The following is a 20,157-nucleotide window of genomic DNA, read 5'->3' as shown; positions in this document are numbered from 1 at the left end:
CAGGGGTGTTTTGCTAATTGCTAACTGCTAAGCTAACGCGGAAATGTTGAAATGCTATGTGAGAATTGCAACGCATATATCCAAGAAATGCTGACTGATGAATTAGACTTGGGTCAATTAGTTGAACCCAGAGTTCAAAGTAAACATGGTGAAGCTGCATTTAACTGTTATGCTGCACATCATTGGAATAGGCTGCCAAGTCAGCCCCGAGTGCAAATGCTTTTAAATCCAAGTTCAAAAATGTGCTTTTTTCCTATATCTTTGATTATGGTCTTTTTTTTAATTATCTTAGAGAATGTCTTTACTCTAAATGTTTTTAAAGTTTGTCGTCTAAAGTTTTAACATCGCCAACGTATGTTCTTTTAGTAAATGTCGTAAGCAACTTTTGTTTTCTCTGCTTTGCTTTTGAATGTTAACAGAAATAATGAATAAAAAATAAACTTGCCTTGCCATGTATACCGCGATATAAATTTTAAGCCTACAGTGTGTGTACCTTTGTAAACCAAAGGAAATCCTGCATGAGGGAGCTGGGGTAGGAATCCTCCACCTCCACGATGGGAATCTGGTCCTCGGGGGTCACCAAGATATTGTCATCTCTGTAGAAGATGGACGTCAGATAAAGTCCTCTGGAAAGAAAACAGATTGTTTGCAATATAATTCCATGTGGTCTTCAGGCTAAAATGGTTTGGAATAAAAATAATGAATCATTTCTTTTTTTTTCTTTTTTTTTTTCCAGATGACATTTTCTCAAAATTTTGGAACAATTGTGCGCCTTCCAACACGCAAACCTCATTTACCTTTTCAAGCTTTTGACAAACTTGCTGTTTGGTTGAAAGAGATGACGCAGACTTTTGGACACGGAATGTTTTCGGCCCTGCGCAGGAGCTTTGCACTGTTCTGTGAGGACAAGAATAAAGAATAAATGACATTGTGTGTGTGTGTGTGTGTGTGTGTTTTTGTTGTGTTTTTTTAACAGCTCGCTGTGACAAATTGTGCCCATTACTTTGACTGGCTGCCACCAATGAATACCTCGGTCCCGACACATCTCCTCCGGTGACAGGCCGTTACCTAATTGACAACAAACCTGACACGTTCAACAACATGCTCAAAGTGGAATGTTTTCTGACATTTCGTGCGCTCCAGCGGCGCGGCACCATTTGACAGCCAGCGGCAGACTACGGGCCTTGAGGGAACCACTAAGCTCGCAACTCCCGGAGGGACACTAACTGCGTGTGTGCGTGCCGTGTGTGCGCGCGTGTTTACCTGCGCATACTTTAGCCGCCGGAGCGTGGCGCGTCTTGAGCTACGGCGGCGCGAGCGGGAGCCAAGGAGCTGCAGTCATGTGTGCGCGCGCGTCTGCGTGCGTCTTAACCCTTCGCCACTCACTGACAGGGAGGTCAGTTAAGTCTGTGGGGACGTGTTTATTTTTAGTGGGCCTTCAGGAGGCGAGAGAGGGAGGCGTGTGTGCGTGCGCGTGTGAGATAACGCACCTCCCGACTCATTAGACACCCCGCGCAGATTGCCCCCCCCTCCCCTCCCAGGTGATCATACCCTCGCCCCCAGGCCACTTAGAGTCAATAAATCCCCTCATTCAGGAGTCTGAGAGAACTAATTTTCCCTTCAGGTGGACACGACGAGGTGGAGTAAAAACACCGCCCCCGCCCCCTCCCCAATCGCCAGATTTCTCGCGAGCTCGCCGAGCTTCAGCGTGCGCTTGACACTGAGTAAGACAGACAAGTAGGGCTGACTGCTGGGGTGCCAGTGTTAGTCAAGGCCTCTTTCACAGTTTAATTAATTGTGTTTGGACAAGGGGGCGAGGGCGGGCGTGGGCTGCGGGGGGGGGGGGCGTCCATTGGCTTGAATATTTGTGTCTGTTCATGTACATGTGTATCTATGTCTATCTTTATGCGGCTGTGTATATGTATGGACTCTACTGTAGACAGGAATGAGCGTTGCCGCGGCGGCGCGCGCGCCCGCGCGTGCGAGACTGCTGTAAGTCAGCGTAATTTATGCCCTCTGCCGACTCCAGCCTACAACTCGTCTCTAACAGGAATAACAAACATGACCCGGGGACACGGCACCTTGGCTACCGTGGCTGAACTTTCAAGCTCAATCAGCCGTCGGCTGAAGAACGGCTAGCGCGCTCAATACTGACTATTATACCGAGTGTCCCTCCATTCATACGCCGGCGCTCCACACTGGACAATAGTAAGTGGGCGAGAGTGTTGAGGGGAGAGAGAGAGAGAGAGCGCCGGACAAGCCTGTCAATGCTGAATGCGGTCGGCCGTCATGTAAAAGCGTCAGTGTGGACAGCTTTTGACACTTATGGGAGCAGCTTACAGCCGCCAGTGTTTGGCGATATAAACAGTTTGAGTGCGCGAGAAGCCCATCTGCACTTTGTCACCAAGGGAGAGGTATTCAGTGAGTGTGGGGGGGGGGGGGGTAGCTGAGTCATGGAAAGACGCGGGGCTATTATTTCGGAGGCAGCGTTTCAGGGAAGTAACAGTACAAAAATCTTAGAAAGAGTAACAGCAAGAAATATCGTGTCTATTTTGTTTAACATTCGAGCAGGTCCGTGACAACGAGGCACACCAGTGTGGAGACCCGCCCGTGTCCCCCTTCCTCACTCTTCTTGTCATTCTCTGCGACAGTGGGCTGTCATCCCTCCCCAGTGTGGATGAGTTCCATTTGGGTGTTTTTCCTCACATGGTTTCTCTGTGCCCCGCCCATGTCCTTTTAACCATTGAATTGTGCATGCTCGTGTGGACGTGTTAATTGCACAGCACTGTGAGTTGGATTTTAATGAATGAAAAGTGCTATATAAATAACGTTTGATTTAGGCAAACAATGAGGCACTCTAAAAGTAGCCATGCCAGCAGACGGTCCATAAAAAAAAAGAGTTAGCATAGTTAGCTAGCTAGCTGTGTATTGCAATTGCGTCGGAGCTAATGCGAATAAAGGTGCTTTTATAGAGTCGACAAATGCCAGGGGCTCGAGTGCGTTAACTGAGCGGCCTTTTAGCCACGCCCCCACCCTTAAAAAAAAAAACGAAATGGTAAAAAGCAGTTTAACGTTATATCTCCACAATTGAGTTATTCGTATGTTCTCAGTCTTTGCATTGCGTACGCTATTTCGCATTTACTGGTGACTTTTTACTTTTAATTTGAAAAAAAAAAAAAAAAAAGTTAGTTATAGTAATTACTAAGGGAAAGTAATTATTTTGTTACGTTAAAAAAAAAAAAATCCCAAACAAGGTTGGAATTGCTCGACTGGAGAAGAACTTGTCCATGTTGATGTGTAAATTCTTTCCTTTAATTTAGTTCATGGAAAAGTCACGTCTATACTTGAAGCTAAAGAAGACTGCTTTACTTGTATATTTCCATGGCTCGCCATTTCTGTTAACGTGTTTATTTATAACGCCGTTACTCCCATCAGCGCTTATAAGGTGGGAAAAACGGAGACGTCAAGAACATGGAGGAACATGAAGCAAGAAGCATTAACGACAACCAGACAAATTTGGAGAATCGAGATAATACCCATAAATGGTTTCATTGAAGAGTTTTATGAGAATGATTTATGGCAATAACAAAACAAATACAGCTGTCCATCGCTCACGTTTGTTTACAGAGAATGTTTTCTGTAACATGAACTACCACGACGGCTTGAAAAAAAAAAAAAAAAAAAAAATCCTGATGTGTTTGCTCAAAACGCGTCGCCGGTTAACGTCAGCGGCCGTCAGCGCTAAGGAGTCGCCTGCGCGTCGCGGGTCAAATATATTTGCAGCGCTGGTGTTTTAAGTTGCTACTCCCCCGCTTGTTAAATCTAATGCCGTCATAAAACCCTGAGGCGGATTAAAAATCACACGCTCATCCATAGTTGATTGGTTTAAAGGGCTGCGGTTTCAGGCATATAAATCACGGCGGGGATCGGATGACTGCTGAGTCTTTTAGCAGCCAATAAATCAATCGAAAAGGGTTTATTATACCGTGGCAGACGCAGCTCTGATGGGCATCTTTTATTTGGGCGAGCAGCTGGTCCAGAACCTCCTTCTGGCCTCTTTGCCGGGGCGCGCGGCCGTCCACGTCCCTCCAACCTGCAGGAGGAAGAGCGGGGCAGGAAAACAGGCATCATTAGGAAATTTGGTACAAAAAAAAAAAAAAAATCAAAGATCACCCACATACAAAAAAAAATAAAAATACAAAAAATATATATATAAAAAATATATATATAAAAAATACAAAAAAAAAAAAAAAAGGAGAGCAATGATGATGACATGTCAAATCGATCAAAGATCGCCCACATACAAAAAAAAAATAAAAATACAAAAAAATATATATATAAAAAATATATATATAAAAAATACAAAAAAAAAAAAAAAAGGAGAGCAATGATGATGACATGTCAAATCGGTAAAATTATCGAATAAACAATACTGAGCTCTCCAGGGCGGGAAAAAAAAAAAAAAAGAAGAAAATTTGGTGGTTGAAGGTACGGTTTCCACCATTTTTCAAAAAAAGCCGACCGACGAATTCAACAACATTGCAGAACAATTCATTGGGAATTCCATTTTTTTCTTTCAACTGATCAACTGTCACGGTCTTTGAGAGATTGCAGTCCGTCCGTCCGTCTTCTTCCGCTTATCCGGGGTCGGGTCGCGGGGGCAGCAGCTTTAGCAGGGGAAGCCCAGACTTCCCATCTCCCCAGCCACTTCAGCCAGCTCATCCGACGGGACCCCAAGGCGTTCCCAGGACAGCCGAGAGACATAGTCTCTCCAGCGTGTCCCTGGGTCGTCCCCGGGGCCTCCTGCCGGTAGGACATGCCCGGAACACCTCCCCAGGGAGGCGTCCAGGAGGCATCCGAACCAGATGCCCGAGCCACCTCAACTGGTTCCTCTCAACGTGGAGGAGCAGCGACTCGACGCTGAGTCCCTCTCGGATGACCGAGCTTCTCACCCTATCTCTAAGGGAGAGCCCGGCTACCCTGCGGAGGAAACTCCTTTTGGCCGCTTGTATCCGGGATCTTGTTCTTTTGGTCACGACCCACAGCTCGTGACCATGGGCAAGAGATTGCAGTAAAAAAAAAAAAAAAAAGTTAATCGTACAGTTGCTATTATCTCTTTGACTGCCAGACGTTTTCAGAAAAGGGATGCCGTGGGTGCCAGACAATTTTAAGCATTTTGACTGATCTTTCAAGGTCCATAGAAAATTATGTGTTTGGACTATGGAAACACACATACTACCAAATGAAAGATTGGACTCTCATCTTTCATCAGAAAAAAAAGTTTGTTTCTACCTTATTCCGTTTTTCAGTAATCAACAATAGAAAATGGTTAGTTTCACCTCTGTTTTGAAACAAACGTCTTTTAACGTCTTTGGCACTCCTCCATAGGATTTTACTAAACGTTATTTAACGTTTTTGGCAGTCAAAGAGTTAATTAGGCTAACTGTTCTGGACTCATCTGAATGGCCGCGAAAGACATCGCCTTGCCGAGCGCTCTTTTTCAAGCAGCTTGTCTCCCCCCCCCCCCCTCGTTTTCCCAGATGGATCAGTGAAACGATACATTAGGCGTGTCATGTTATCTCAAACCGTCCTCTACCTTTCACAATACAGTGTTCCACTATGATTTAACATCAGTCTGTATACGCTTTCAAGCATTACTTACAACAGGTCTAAAGAGGACATGCAAGAACACAGCGCGAGCTCTTTGAACCGGCACATGAGTTATTAAGGCCTATCGGGTGTTACATTCAGTCTTTGTATTTCCCACAAAACTTCCCACTGCCTTAAGGACAAACCTGTCACTATGACAGATGGCCATTTTTTTTTGTTCCAAATGCTAACATTACACTTACATTGTAGAACAGTCTGGAAAGAGTGTGTTGCATTGTGTGTGGCGTCGGTCGCAAACAACTTCCCGTGTACTCTTCTTCAATATGCTCAGAGAGAATGTGAAGGCGGTGGAAAGAATACACTCACTATCGGGTTTTCCATTTGGATTTGAGTCAAGAGATTTGACTTGAAAGAATAATACATGGGAAATGTTATCTTCTTCAAAAAAAGCATGTTGCTTGGTGTGTAGTAGAGGTTGTTTATGGTTAGCATAATAAGCTAATTTGCGTTCATCCGAGTGATCTTGGGGTATAGTTCGGGTATAGATACGAGGCTTCGATACATCAGTTCCACAAGCGCCATTTTTTATTTGACAGTAACATGAGGAAAGAAATGATCATTTAATTGTAAGCCAAAAGTACAGCAAAAAGTGGCCTGCGCTGCGGCGTTAGCCGTTAGCCGACATGCTGACTATAGCCAAAGTGTCATCAACACAAACCAATTTTTTACCGTTTTACTTTCATGGAGAGTTTTGGATGACTACTTTTTAAGTCATTTGGTGCCCAGTCAACGATGAGCAGAAGTTACAAAAAGTAGTCCGAAAATGACTGTACGATTTCTTAGCCACGTTAGCATTTTAGCGCATGAGCACACCTGGAGGTTTGCGGTGACATCTCCTTTTTCTCCTTTATACTTTCATTCAAATGTTATTCTGGGAAATATGTCCGTCTGTGTGGCACTACATTTTTTTTAGCAACACACAGCAATGTTAGCTAACCACTGACAAATGCTGTAACTTCACCAAATTAACATAAATGGAACACATGTGAGCTGTAATGATGAAGACGGTACATTTGTAAAAGTGCGTGTCATCACTAATGGAGCGAGATTCTTGTCCAATCAAAGTGCTTATTTGGGATTGACTGTTGTATGAATTAGCATAAATGATAGCAGACTTCTGTTAGATTAAATTATATGATTGGGTTGAACATTTTGGAGTTTAAAAAAAAAAAACATATCTGCAGCGAATGAGCTTCAGTTCTACTCCTTTTGGGTCCTTAAGCTGCCTCGGACCCCCGAAACATTTAGGCCTCTATATTAGCTGCTTCTCAAACAGATACAGTCGTATATTAAGAGTACTTGGAGAGCCGTGCGCACATAGAACAGTCGGCGCACACATGCAGACACACACGCACACACACAAGCACCATGGCTGGAACATAACACAGCACACTTTGCCTCCCAAAGCAATAAAAACACAAGTAGTAAAAAGACATTTACGAATGCCTCAATGAAAAGTCTGTACGTTCCATTAAAAGAATACTGAAAATCTATTCACTATCTCGGCCTGCATTAGAAATCACACAGACGCACTCTTTCTACCCCCCCCCCCTCCACCCACACACACACACACAGAAAGTGATCCTTCAGCACGACTGCCCTCTTTGCATCCCTCGCTTGCTCCCTGAAGGATGTGTCAGCGATAAACCCCACCTCCCCCACGCGCCCCCTTCTCGTACCATCACGCACCACCCCTCACCCCCAACTCCTGGAGCCCCCCGGAGGGCGAGCGGGTCCGAAACACGGTGAGCTCTATTCCCGGAAAAGGTGCCTGTCCAGACAGGACAAGCGGGCCCTTTAATGGGCGTCCACGGGCCGGTATAAGGCCCCCACTGTTGGGGCCGCGCCGCGCGCTACAGCACAGACATGCAAATATTTCCAGTGGTAGGCCCAAATGGAAAACACAAACACGCAACATCGAAATTAGCTCGGGGAGCGGGAGGAAGGTGGACAGTTGAGAAAAATAAAGGCGAGAGGGAAAGCCTTCAAAAAGAAGACACAAACACGGTCATGTGTCCTCCAGATGTGCCACCAGGGTGCCAATTCGCACGAATTGCCGATCGGGCAAAAAGAGGGCCAACGCTGCCCTCAACACCTCAGCTGTTGTTGCATGACTTCACCGCTAACTCCTCAACTGAACCCGGGCCAGCTTCTTTTGTTCGGCCGGCACCAAACATCGGCCCCGGGGCTACGGTTACACTGTGTGACGTCAGCGGCGGGTGTCCCACCGGCGGGCCCGCCGAAAGGCCAGCTGTCGGCCGCCCGGCCGATGATGTCAAAAGCTACGTCGGCATGACGCTTGAATCGCCCAATGAGAACGGTGACTCAGCGGACTTAATGTGTGGGAAAGCCGTGACGCGTGTACACATCGGAGGTGGCAAAAGTACTCACATTATGTACCTAAGTAGAAATACTATAGTTAAAAACAAAAGGCTGCTAAAAGTAGAAGTACTGATTCATATCCTCGTCCTCAAGTAAAAGATTCTGCAAAAGTGTTTTTTTTATTATACACTGCATATTATATAATTTTTATAATACACTGTATAATAACTTAGTGTGTTTCCGTTTACTGACAAAATGGGGGGGGGGGGGGGACACATTACATGGCTGCATGTTGTTGTCTAAGGCTGCATTCGAGGACGGTCGGAAGTCGTACTTTTCCGAGTTCTAAACAGGAAGTGTGAACTCAGAAATTCCATTTGCGACGTCGGGAAAAAAACGTCACTCTACAATGGCGACCCCTTTGGAAACACAGACCGTGAATGGTAAAACACAATTTGCTCGAGTATAAAACTAGATTTCTTCATTCATAAATATTCAACATAACTTTACGTAACAGCGTACGTGACAGAATGCCGCAATTTCTCTGCATGAAATTATACGGTGAACTACTGAACTGTATGAAATGCTTATGAAATAAAAAATTAAATAAAAACAATAAATGAAGCAAAATTGCGAGAAGGCAAGTTTGCTGGAGGTCAAAATGAGTTTTGAGGACCAAAACAAAAAAACATTTTAGGACTATCCGCCATTTTGGTTGTTTACTTTCGCCCTTTAACGCTTTCAGGTCGGAACTGGGAAAAAACAACTCGGATATATCCGACTTCTGACCATCCTTGAATGCAGCATAAGAGAGCTATGTTGTTGTTTAAGAGCTAGCTAGCTATGTACCTCTTCAACTTGTTAACGACCTAGCTAGCTAGCTTTTAAACACGTTTAAAAGATAACTAGCGCTTAAACAACAACATGATAGCTAACTCTTAAACACCAAGTTTAAGAGCTACCTAGCTAGTGCTTAAACAACAACATGCTAGCTAGCTCATGTTGATGTATAGGCGTAACAACAACATGCTAGCTAGCTCGTGTTGACGTTTAAGAACCAACAACATGCTAGCTAGCTCGTGTTGACGTTTAAGAAACAACAACATGCTAGCTAGCTCGTGTTGACGTTTAAGAAACAACAACATGCTAGCTAGCTCGTGTTGACGTTTAAGAAACAACAACATGCTAGCTAGCTCGTGTTGACGTTTAAGAAACAACAACATGCTAGCTAGCTCATGTTGACGTTTAAGAAACAACAACATGCTAGCTAGCTCGTGTTGATGTTTAAGAAACAACAACATGCTACCTAGCTCATGTTGATGTTTAAGAGCTAGCTAACTAAGTAGCTCTTAAACAAGCAAACTTTAAACTAATGATAAGTTTAAGAGATACCAAGCTAGCCAGCCCTTATTAAACAACAACATGCTAGCTAAAACATGTTACCTTAGCTTTGTTAATGTTGTGAAGTGAAAAAATGCTAAAATAGTGAAAGATAACAGGAAAAAAAAGTGTAACGCCACAATATGCTAGTTTTTAAGCTGGCACAGGACAACACATTTGCCACAAATCATTCTTATAGGCCTAACATAAAACATTTCTCGTCAATATGGCAAAAATGTGATTGTTTTGAAAAAAAAAAGAAGCCTATTTTGACAAAGTGTGCAGTAGAAAATAAAAATAATGTATGTTTTCAATTGTAGATACTAAAAGTAAATAGCTAAATAAAGTACAGACACCTGAACAATCTACATAAGTACAGCATCCAGACTTACTGGAAGGAGTGGCACAGGCAGGGGTCGAAGCGAGTGCTGGCCCCCAGCCCTTCATATTGTAGGCCGACACTTGTACGTAATAGGGGGTCCCCTGAAAAGACAGGACAGCAGTCAGTCAAGGCATGAAAAAGTAACCAAAAAGTATGTCGTCGTGATTTTTTTCTTCTCTATTCAGGTTAACATCAAATAAGCTCATTTATTATGGATGAGCGTGCTGAGGGCAAATCCTCTATCAAGGAGCCGCTGTTCCTGTATCTGTGCCCAGTGTGCCGACAGCAGGCCTCTGTCCTTTTCCTTTCTCAGCCAGATCAATCACCGAGCCGCCAACTCTTCCCGACCTCGCCTTGACCCCTTGTCATGTGACGGGAGCGAGCTCCGGGGGCTGGCAGCGGGGTTTCTCGGGAGGAGAAAGAAGCGCCGAGCTCTCTCCCACAAACAAAACGGGCGGGACTGTCCATTAGTCCACATGGGCCGGACATAAATCAGGTGGCAGGCTACCAAGCTGCTCTCGGTGGCAGTTTGGCAACTGTTGCTACTCAATGGTCAGAAGCCATTTGGAACGCTAACAAACTGGGTTTTCCCCAATTGTGTGTGTGTGTGTGTGTGTGTGTGTGTTGTTGTTTTTTTTGTGCCAGGTCATAAGTCTTCGGTTGAGCGGTTGAACCGGTGGCGGCTTCAGTGGGCCGTTTGATGCGTGTAATAAAGGACTTCGGAGATGTTGTTTGTGTGTAAGTAATGTGGGATAATAGCCTCTAAATTTCTAGCTTTGGCACCAGCAGCCCGGGAAGGGGGGGAGGGGGGGTGGGGGGTGGGGGTGGATCTTGCTGTTCTTTTTTATTTTTTTCTGCCACATACCAATGCATTTACATTCATACTTTGTCGACTTGGAAACAACTTGTCGTTTTCAGCCATTTGTTGGACTCAAACAGTATTTGGCAGATCAGAACAATTTGACAACGTTGTGGGATCAAATGATGTGAATTTCTCACTTACATAATTGTATTTGTCATTCTTTTATTTATGTTTCAATCTTTGAATGTTGACTTGCTTGATTTGACATTTTGGGAATATGTGGTTCATCTATGGCAAATACCCCCCCCCCCCCCCACACACACACACACACCCCGCCCCCCCAAACAGTTTTTGATTTCAAACTTGCTGTACTTGTTGATACTGATGGCACAACACAAAATCTGAAATTCGTCCCCAACAAATTTGGACATTTTCGGCAAAAAAAGTCACTTTCAAGGTCAACTAAAACAAAAGTTCAAAATGTTGCCAAAATCCGCAACAGTCGTCTAAATTTTTGAATTCCCTTTTCAAATTGTAAATTTTACTCTGATTAGAGTTGGACCAAATAGACTCTGTCTAGAGTAAAATTTACTCTACAAAATTTACTGTTATAATGATTACAATGGCTAAACATTTAAGATATAAGATATAAAAACGAATTTAAGATATCTATAAAATCAAAATTCTGATGCTTTATTGTGAACTCATTCACTCCCAGATATTTTCGCTGTTTTACTGGATTTTGACTGATTTTGCAAGCCCCACAGAATATTATGTTCTATTGCTATGCAAATATGAAACCTACCAAAAAAAAAAAAAGAGATTAGTCTCTTCTTTCATCAGGAAAAAAAAATAAAAAATTCTATCAATTCAATTAGCATTAGCATATAGCTACGTTTCATCATTGTTTACAAATCTTTTATAAACAGTGGGGGATCGAGCTTGTTTGCAACATAGCCCTGGTTGATCTCTTATACTCTGCTGCCACCTGCTGGCCGTTTTTCTAATAACTACCATTGTTTCAAGCGTTCTCTTCAGACCAGAGGCTGCATCAAAGCCTTCTGTATGCTCTAGCGTTAAAAAATAAACATAAAAAAACGTCTTTGGGAGCATGGTAATATTTAAAATAATAATATAGCCCTTTTTTTTATTTTTATTTTTTATTACTAATTGAGTGTTTGTTTCAATTTGCAATTCCAATCGGAACTTACAGAGTTGAGTCCAGTGATGTTGTACTGCAGCACAGTGGCGTCCTCCACCACCGCCTCTCCCAGAACAGAACTGAAGGAAGGCGTGGAGCTCCAGCTCACTGCAAACACAAACACATCCACAATCACAAACTAGGGGGGGGGGGGGGAGTGTATTACTACTGTATTTTGTGGTCGGGGGTTAGAAAAGCATTCGTCAAACATTTGGCATCTTCTCAGACAACCGTGACGTCGGCTTGATCCGGCACAGCGCCTGACCTTTGTATTTGGTAACCACAGCCGAGTTGACGCATTGGGGTTCCTGGAAATGGACCGTTAGGCTGGTGCTGCTGCTGACAGACAAGCGAGCCGCGTTAGGGGTCTCCGGAGGGTCTAAGTGGAGACGCACAAAAAGATTTTCAAAAAAAAAAGACAAAAAAAAAACCGAAGTAAGCCAGATGGACGATCGTACAACGCGTCGCAACGGAGCGGCGGCGGATCGCTTTCATGACATCACGCGCTCGGTTGCACAACGCGGCGCTCGCTCTCGTGTGAAATTGCGGCAATTTACTGTCACTGTCGTAATGGCGGGCCGCTCGGCGTGCGAACGCGCACTGATGGGGATAATTGTGAACAAGATAAGATAAACATCATTTGGACATATGGAGAATGATTTTTTTTTTTTGTGCGTATCAAATCAAATCAAATCAAATCAAATGAGCGGGTGGAATTATGAAGTGGGGAGGATTGAAAAAAAAAAAAAAATCACTCTCACATCAAAGTGCAGATTGGTTTGGCTTTAGGGGCGTGTGTGCGTGTGAGTGTCTGTTTTTTGCGGGGTGGCTGTCTCCCCAGCCACTAAATGTGTCATGAAGTGCCTATAAAAATTAACACACACACACACGCACACGCACACACACTCAACATCCTAGTGTGGAAGTCATTAAGTTGGCCCAGACAGAATCGCAGCCGAGAAAAGGGAGTCCAAAAATGAAAAACGACTGGCGAAGGGGCTGCCGTAAGCCTCCCTCAGAGGTTCCGCAAATCCTTTGTAGCCGCCATCAAAGTCTCGCTGGAACCTTACTTGCGTGCTCGAACCCCGTCTGCATGCGTCTGAAGAGCCGCAGCCGCCATTCCCAGGCCTTGAGCTGACGCTCGCGGTCCGAGCCCTCCCGTTCTCCGGGACCGACGCCGCCCACTTGGGTCTGAAGTTCCGACACCCGCTGCTCGGCCTCCTGCACCAGGGTGGCCAGATGGGCCGCTCGGCCCTCCGAGCTCACAACTGAGAAACGCAACAAGCGACAGTTAGACATGATGATTGAAAATGAATATTGTCGGTTTCTTAACAATAATTTAAGTCGCTAATCGATTTTTTTTTAAACGATTGGTAGAACAGTCGGAAAAGTCGAATAAAGTGCTTACCGAATGAGGACTGCAACCAAAAACTGTGAACCTGGATTAGGTTTTGAAGCCCTACAACAGTATACTTTTTTTTTTTTTTAAACCACAAAAACATGTCAGGATTGTCACAAAAGAAGTAAAATGCCACAACGAGAGGAAACTAGCAAGAATAACGGAAACAGTGTGGATGAGGTTTGGGAGCTTTTTCGGTGAGAAATCACAATTTGCTTTCTAGCCACAATAATTTACTGTTATTAGAGATGTCATAATTAATCGATTAATCGACAACTATTTTAATAATCGAATAATCGTTTGAAGCCATTTTTTATTATTTTTAATATATATCACTGATTAATAAACAGTAATCAGAGAAAAAATGGTTCTTTAATACACTTAAATGCTAAATTAAAATGAATCCGATTAGTCGATTAAATAATCGATATATTGATCAATTCTAAAAATATTCGAGCGACAGCACTAATTGATGATTTTTTTTTTTTTAAAGTCATAGCAGACCGAACATCACGTCTTTGTCTTAAGACAAACTAGTTAAAAGCAAATCCAGTATTATCCACATCACAATCCCGTGTACTGTATATGCCAAAGTGCAAAGAACTGTAAAAAAACAGTTTGTTTAGCTATTTAATAAAAGAGAAGCAGCCCAATTTAATAGTCTTCAAAGAAATTGAGCATAAATCTCAATTCTTCTGTTTTGAAACAATTGTCTTTCATAAAGCCGACTTGGACGAAAAGAATAAACATGGTTAACCAAGAGAACACTCGAAACACGAAGCAATGAATGAAAACAATACAACATCACTGCGGGAAATCCTGACATCAAGTCATTTTTGGAGGCCGCTTTTTGTTGTCCCGTTAAACATTTTAACCGAGCTTTTCCTTGTGGAGGGATGACAACATCCAGAAAGGAGACTGTCTGAAAGTGAGAGCGGTGGGCCAGACAATTGCTCTTCTTGGGGAAAACAAAATGGTGGGAGCATACATTTAAGTCGCCGCTTTAAGTTTTTTTTTTTTTTCCCTGCAAAAGTGGTGGAACATTTTTGATCTATTTAAATCACGAACCGCAGCGCCAAAGCGCCTCCACGGGAGGAATGTTTCGTCTCAAAGGGCTTGACTAAAACAATGTGGACAATCGCAATCATTTATTTCACTCAAAACCAAGCGAAAACAAAACAGCGGTAAAAGAAATGTGACACCTAAGCAGCAACGGGAAGTACAAATGCTTCGTCGATTTTTCATGGTTATTCCGTAGCAGCTAAAGCAGAAATTACAGTCTGAGGGAAGACAATAGCATATTGTACTTCTTTTGGCGGCCCCTCACTCGCCAAGTGTTTAGGACTGCTGTGAGTCTGTGTTTAGTCTGTGTGGCCTGCGTTTGTTCACAGTGGATTCCACTGTTGAGCGTTAGATTCCACTGTTGACAGTAAGTTTAAAGCTCTGTGTCAAAATGTCCATCTGGCTGTTTGATTGCGTGGCCCCTTTAGTGTCTCCTCGCCGGCTGCGGGCTTCTCCTCTAATGCGGGCGTCTCCGCCGGCCGGGGTCGGCCGTAGCTTTGATTGGCCAGCGGGCGCACGCTTCAACTCTTGCTCGGTAATGCAACAGCTGGGGGGGGGTTGAGGTTTAAGGTCGGGGTTCAAGCTAGGATTGAAGGGGCAAGTCGCCCGAATCCTAATTTGGAAATGGACTTTTGGATTGCTGGAAATAGCTGCTGAGGGTGCAAAAAGGTTCAAGTAGTTGCATGTCCAGCCTTTTGAGATACGAGTCATCATTGGGACGAATTTTTGCTTTGAAAGTCACTTCACAAGCTATTTAATGCCTCTTTTATTAAACTGCCTAAACAAAGGCGCTAATTGCTAGCTTAATGCTAACATCCACCCATCCATTTTCCTTTTTATTCATCTTAATGCTAACAAAAAACTGGAAATTCTATCGAAATACTAACAATTAGCAAACGTGTTCACAGAACAAATTCAACTCATAACTCAAGTTCAACTGGCAACTCAAATTCAACTCATAACTCAAATTCTATCATATCATTTTCATGACTAATTCTTAGAAATGTAGTAAGATTACAATTTTCAGTAAACATCAAATTCCAGTCAAAAAGTGTGTTTTTAAAACTGCCTAAACAAATGCCCTAACTGCTAGCTTAATGCTAACATCCACCTATCCATTTTCCTTTTTATTCATCTTAATGCTAACAAAAAAATGGAAATTCTATCGAAATACTAACAATTAGCAAACGTGTTTACGGGACAAATTCAACTCATTACTCAAGTTCAACTGGCAACTCAAATTCAACTCATAACTCAAATTCTATCATATCATTTTCATGACTAATTCTTAGAAATGTAGTAAGATTTAAATTTTCAGTAAACATCAAATTCCAGTCAAACGCAAAAAGTGTGTTTTTAAAACTGCCTAAAACAAATGCCCTAACCGCTAGCTTAATGCTAACATCCACCTATCCATTTTCCTGAACCGCATATTCCTCTTAATGCTAACATACAAGAGGAAATACCATTGACATGCTAACCATTAGCAAGCATGCTCACGAAACAAATTCAACTCGTAACTTAAATTCGAATTCTCTCATATCATTTTCATGATTAATGCTTAGAAATGTAATAAGATTTCAATTTTCTATAAACATCGCATTCTCAATTTAGCGACACCTTTATAGCACGTCTGGATCAGGGTGAGCGTAGTGTGTGTGGCTGCGTACGAGCCGCGTTCTAATCATTAACAAAAGAATGGAGCAGCAGATTACGCAGATGACTAAACAAACACTGCAGTGTGATTACCGACCACGCCATCGCTTTTAATCTATTGCCTTTCGCTGGCATAGCGCACACAACACACAAGGTAGACGATAGCGTCAGTTAGCGAACATGACTCATTGCTTGGGAGCAACTCCGCGAGCTACTTTGGCAACGTCGGATGTTGACGGAGAAGAGGCACTGTGCGTCCATGGCGACCTTTGTCGCTTTGCCGCTAGGCATCAGCTAAAGCCAAAACAAAATCAGTAGCTGCTTTCTGCTGTGTCGTGACAAAAACTGTGCTGAACGCAAAGGCTTCATTAACTCTTTGACTGCCAGACGTTTTCAGAAAAGGGATGCCGTGGGTGCCAGCCGATTTAAGCATTTTGAGTGATCTTTCAAGGTCCACAGAAAATGTTGTGTTTGGACTATGGAAACACACATACTACCAAATGAAAGATTGGACTCTCATCTTTCATCAGAAAAAAAAGTTTGTTTCTACCTTATTCCGTTCTTCAGTAATCAACAATAGAAAATGGTTACTTTCACCGAAATTCTCTGTTTTGAAACAAAAAACGGAGAAAAAGAGCTTTTTGTGAAACGATGTTATTTCATGCACTCTAGTGAATTCTACACTTCTTTTTGTCCATGAATGATGCCACAAACACCTAAATAGTGCTTTACTTCTGTAAAACGCTTTCACCAACAATGAAAAAGTGTTTTTTGATTGCAAAATACGTTTATTTCCATTCAACAGTGTAACAATTTGACAAAACAATTTCGCAAACTATTTACAAATGTGTGCAACTGTGGTACTACTTACAATTATGTGGATGTTTCAAATACAGTTTTTCATTTTGTAACGCTCTCCTGCGTGCAAGGAGACGCCGCTGGACTCGCACAACAGTTTACTTTCACTTTGTCCGTTTCGCGTGCAAACGTTACACTTTCTTGACTGCCTTTTTTTCCGGGGAATAAAAAGCAAGTAGCAGACTGTACACACTTCCTCCGATGAATATGCATTGGACTCGGGGCACTCTTTGTCGTCCGATCGAACGTCCGCCTGTGCGTGCTCGTTTGTGCTCCGCGTTACGACGCCGTCATAGCCGCCGGCGTCAGCGGTTCCAATTTCGCCGTCAAGCTCGGATTCACCTTCATCATCATCGATGATGATCATCGTCGTCATCAATGTGCTCTTTTAGCGTTGGTCGATGCCTTTCGTCTTGTAAGTGTAGAGCTGCTTGCAACCGCTCGGCCATCTAGCTCCGCCCGCCTAACGTATTCTACTGCTGCGTCAATGCTTTCCATCCACGGAGTCACCATCATCCTCATCATCATCGATGATGATCATCGTCGTCATCAATGTGCTCTTTTAGCGTTGGTGGATGCTTTTGGTCTTTGAAAAAAACGGCTCGGGCGTGAGCTCCTCGCAACCGGTCGCCATTTTTCCTTTGTTTTCCATTCTGATCTCCTGCTCGACGCTCTAGCTCCGCCTCTACTGACACCCAACCCGATCTTGTCAAAAGAGAGTCATCGCTGCCCTCTAGGGGCCAAAAATAGTCCTTAGGCACAACAGACCTAATTGAAACTTTCACCACAGATGCGGAAGGGTTCCCTCTACCCGTTTCAAAAAAAAAAAAATTGGATGACGTCTTTTGACGTCATTGGCAGCCCTCCGTAGGTTTTTACTTGACGTCTTTAAACGTCAGTGGCAGTGAAAGAGTTAATGCCGCTGTTTCTACCGAGAGCATGGTTGCTATAGTGACACTCACAAATCAAGGTCTCACTTGTATGGATGTAAAAATGAAGTAGATAAAGAATATCGAGATATAAAGCAAAAAAAAAAAAAAAGTTACCCGGTCCAGACGGATACCTTAAAGATGATTATTCATAGCACTTTGTTGTTTCCTTTTGGTATTACAGGGAGCTGAAATGTACTCTCCAGCTTGTTGGAACAGTATGAGAGGCGCGGTGCGTTCCTCTACTCACAGTGGGGGCTTTCTTTGGCACCGGCGTGGAGCAACAGCTTAGCCATGGGCACGTTGTTGGTCATGATAGCGATGTCCAGGGGCAGGAGGCCTTCACTGTTTGGGGTGTTGAGGTCCAGCTCCTCTAAACTGTACTGGGAGAGCAGCAGCTGCACCAAGTCCAACTCCTGGTGCTCCACTGCCTCAAACAGCGCTTCATTGCTCTGGAACTGTGACACAGAGACAGTTTGTGGAGCGTTCAAGAAGAATACTGCTGAGTCGTAGCGGTGAATTCACACACCCACAGTGTTTAAACTTGTTTGGCTACAAAAGAAAGGAGCTGGTGATGTTAATACTGTCTTCCCGGTCTATTTTTAGACAACAACGTCCCCGTGATTATTATTTTATTCCGACGTTGCTTTGGACTTACTATGGTGGTTTTGCGCAGTCTTTCCTTGTCTCCTCCCCGTCCCGACACCACGCTGTCCTCCAAGGCAGAGGGATTGGTGCTCACACGGAACTTTCCAGACAAGTTGCGGTAGAGGCGGCGAGCTGCGCTTGGCGAGGACAAGCTGGCAGACTTACGGGCCGGGGTCGGCTGGTGGGCCTGGTCCCCCCTCATGGGCTGTGTCATCTTGCTTGAATCAGCCCTGCAAGAACAAAGAAGGCAAAAAACGACATCGATGATGTTGGATGACTATGAGCTGCACTAAAGCACAACATTACATCTTAATTGTCTACCCACTACCACACAGAGACGGGGGATGACTCACATTGCAGTAAATATCGGCTTTAAATGCCAGTTGTTGAAGCCTTTTTAAAACCAAGAATTGATACAACATGTGTAGCTAAACGCAAAATGATTCATACCTGGCCAATTTTTCAGTTGAAGTGATTCATTTTAATGCCATTTAATAACTTGGATTTATGTAGCGCCTTTCAAGGGTTTTGGTTGGAAATGACACAAAAAAGCAGCACAGACTTATTAGGGATCAATGATAAACAGTTTAATCTAGTAAATTATTCATATTCCAGACTTTATAGACTGCACTATCCTAAGGGATCCTGCTAACTTCTAGCAGAACCAACAACAGCCTTTCCCAAACTTCTGTTGTTGCTGAAATAATGCCAAAAGTAAAAGCAAAAACAAAATAGGTATGTTTTATTTTAAAGAAGAAACATTTACACCATCAGTCAAAGGTTTGTACACCCACAAGTCCGACTCCATCAGAAAGTGTCGTCATGTCTGCTGTGTCGCTCTTCAGCGTCACGTCTCGTGCGTTTCAAACAGATAAGCATCTTTTTCTGCCTCTTGTGTCTCGGCACGGCTGGTATGGAGACTATGCTCCGTCTCCGCTCCGTCATGGGAACGCCGCCGACGACCGTCTGCTCAGTGGTGTCGGCACACACTCAGCTGCTGAAGGAAATGTCAGCAGGGGCCTACAGGCGACAGTGACAGACTATGCGATAGGTCCCACGCACCAAACGGGAGGCGGAGAGATAAATGAAGCCCTCAAGTGGTAACTTTCAACAGCTTTCTCTCCTTCTGTTCCTTGCCGGGTCTCATTCATCTCTCGGCGCCCCCTCCTCCCCTGACCAACTGTCTCGTGTTTCACATCTTCATCGGCCTTTAATTAATCTGTTACAGTGATTGTAATAGTGTCTGTAAATGACATGTACTTTGTGTCATACATCTTTTAAACACTCTGTCAAGGCGATGTCAAACAGCATGGAGCTGGGAGCTCCTTGGCAGGAACGAGTCCCATCTGAGGCTTTGGAAAGAGGCGGTTCAGGACAAAACAGACACATTGACATGGGAGACACACAGAAGTCCTGTATCTCAAGACAATGTCCAGGAGACCAAAGTCCTGCATCTCAAGACAATGTCCAGGACAGACCCAGTCGCCAGAACGCACTCCAGGAAATCACAAGTCCTGAATCTTAGGACATGTCCAGGACAGACCAAATCACTAGGAATAGCTTCAGGACATAAAGCAGAGAAATTAAAGTATTGAATCTTAAGACGATGTCTAGGAAAGACCAAATCACCAGGAACAATTTCAGAACAGAAAGGTGAAAAACACAAAATTTGACAAGTTCAAGGACAGATGAAACCTTCAGCAAGAGCTTCAGAACTTAAAGGAGAAAAAAAACAAGTCTCGAATCTCAAGACAATGCCCAGACAGACCAAATTTATATGCAGAGCTTCCAGACATAAAGCAAAGAAAACATAAGTCTTGAATCTCAAGACAATGTCCAGGTAAGACC

The 20,157-nt window shown here is 43.6% G+C and overlaps 1 protein-coding gene across 2 annotated transcripts in view; it reads right to left on the bottom strand.

The window, feature by feature from the left end:
• Positions 1-20,157, bottom strand: part of ankfn1b (ankyrin repeat and fibronectin type III domain containing 1b) — a 148,324-nt gene that overhangs the window by 7,657 nt on the left and 120,510 nt on the right. For both annotated transcript variants that reach the window (XM_077551760.1, XM_077551759.1), the window contains 9 exons: positions 18,320-18,539; positions 17,912-18,119; positions 12,828-13,025; positions 12,023-12,136; positions 11,768-11,865; positions 9,765-9,855; positions 3,986-4,093; positions 798-897; positions 494-626 (listed from right to left, as the gene is read on the bottom strand). In XM_077551760.1, coding sequence (XP_077407886.1) covers positions 494-626; positions 798-897; positions 3,986-4,093; positions 9,765-9,855; positions 11,768-11,865; positions 12,023-12,136; positions 12,828-13,025; positions 17,912-18,119; positions 18,320-18,539 — 1,270 coding nt within the window. The remainder of the gene's footprint in view (positions 1-493; positions 627-797; positions 898-3,985; positions 4,094-9,764; positions 9,856-11,767; positions 11,866-12,022; positions 12,137-12,827; positions 13,026-17,911; positions 18,120-18,319; positions 18,540-20,157) is intronic.

This window comes from Vanacampus margaritifer, chromosome 18, assembly GCF_051991255.1.
Source record: "Vanacampus margaritifer isolate UIUO_Vmar chromosome 18, RoL_Vmar_1.0, whole genome shotgun sequence".
NCBI lineage: Eukaryota > Metazoa > Chordata > Actinopteri > Syngnathiformes > Syngnathidae > Vanacampus > Vanacampus margaritifer.
Note: the sequence above shows the minus strand (reverse complement) of the source record. Positions and strands in the feature narration are given on the sequence as shown.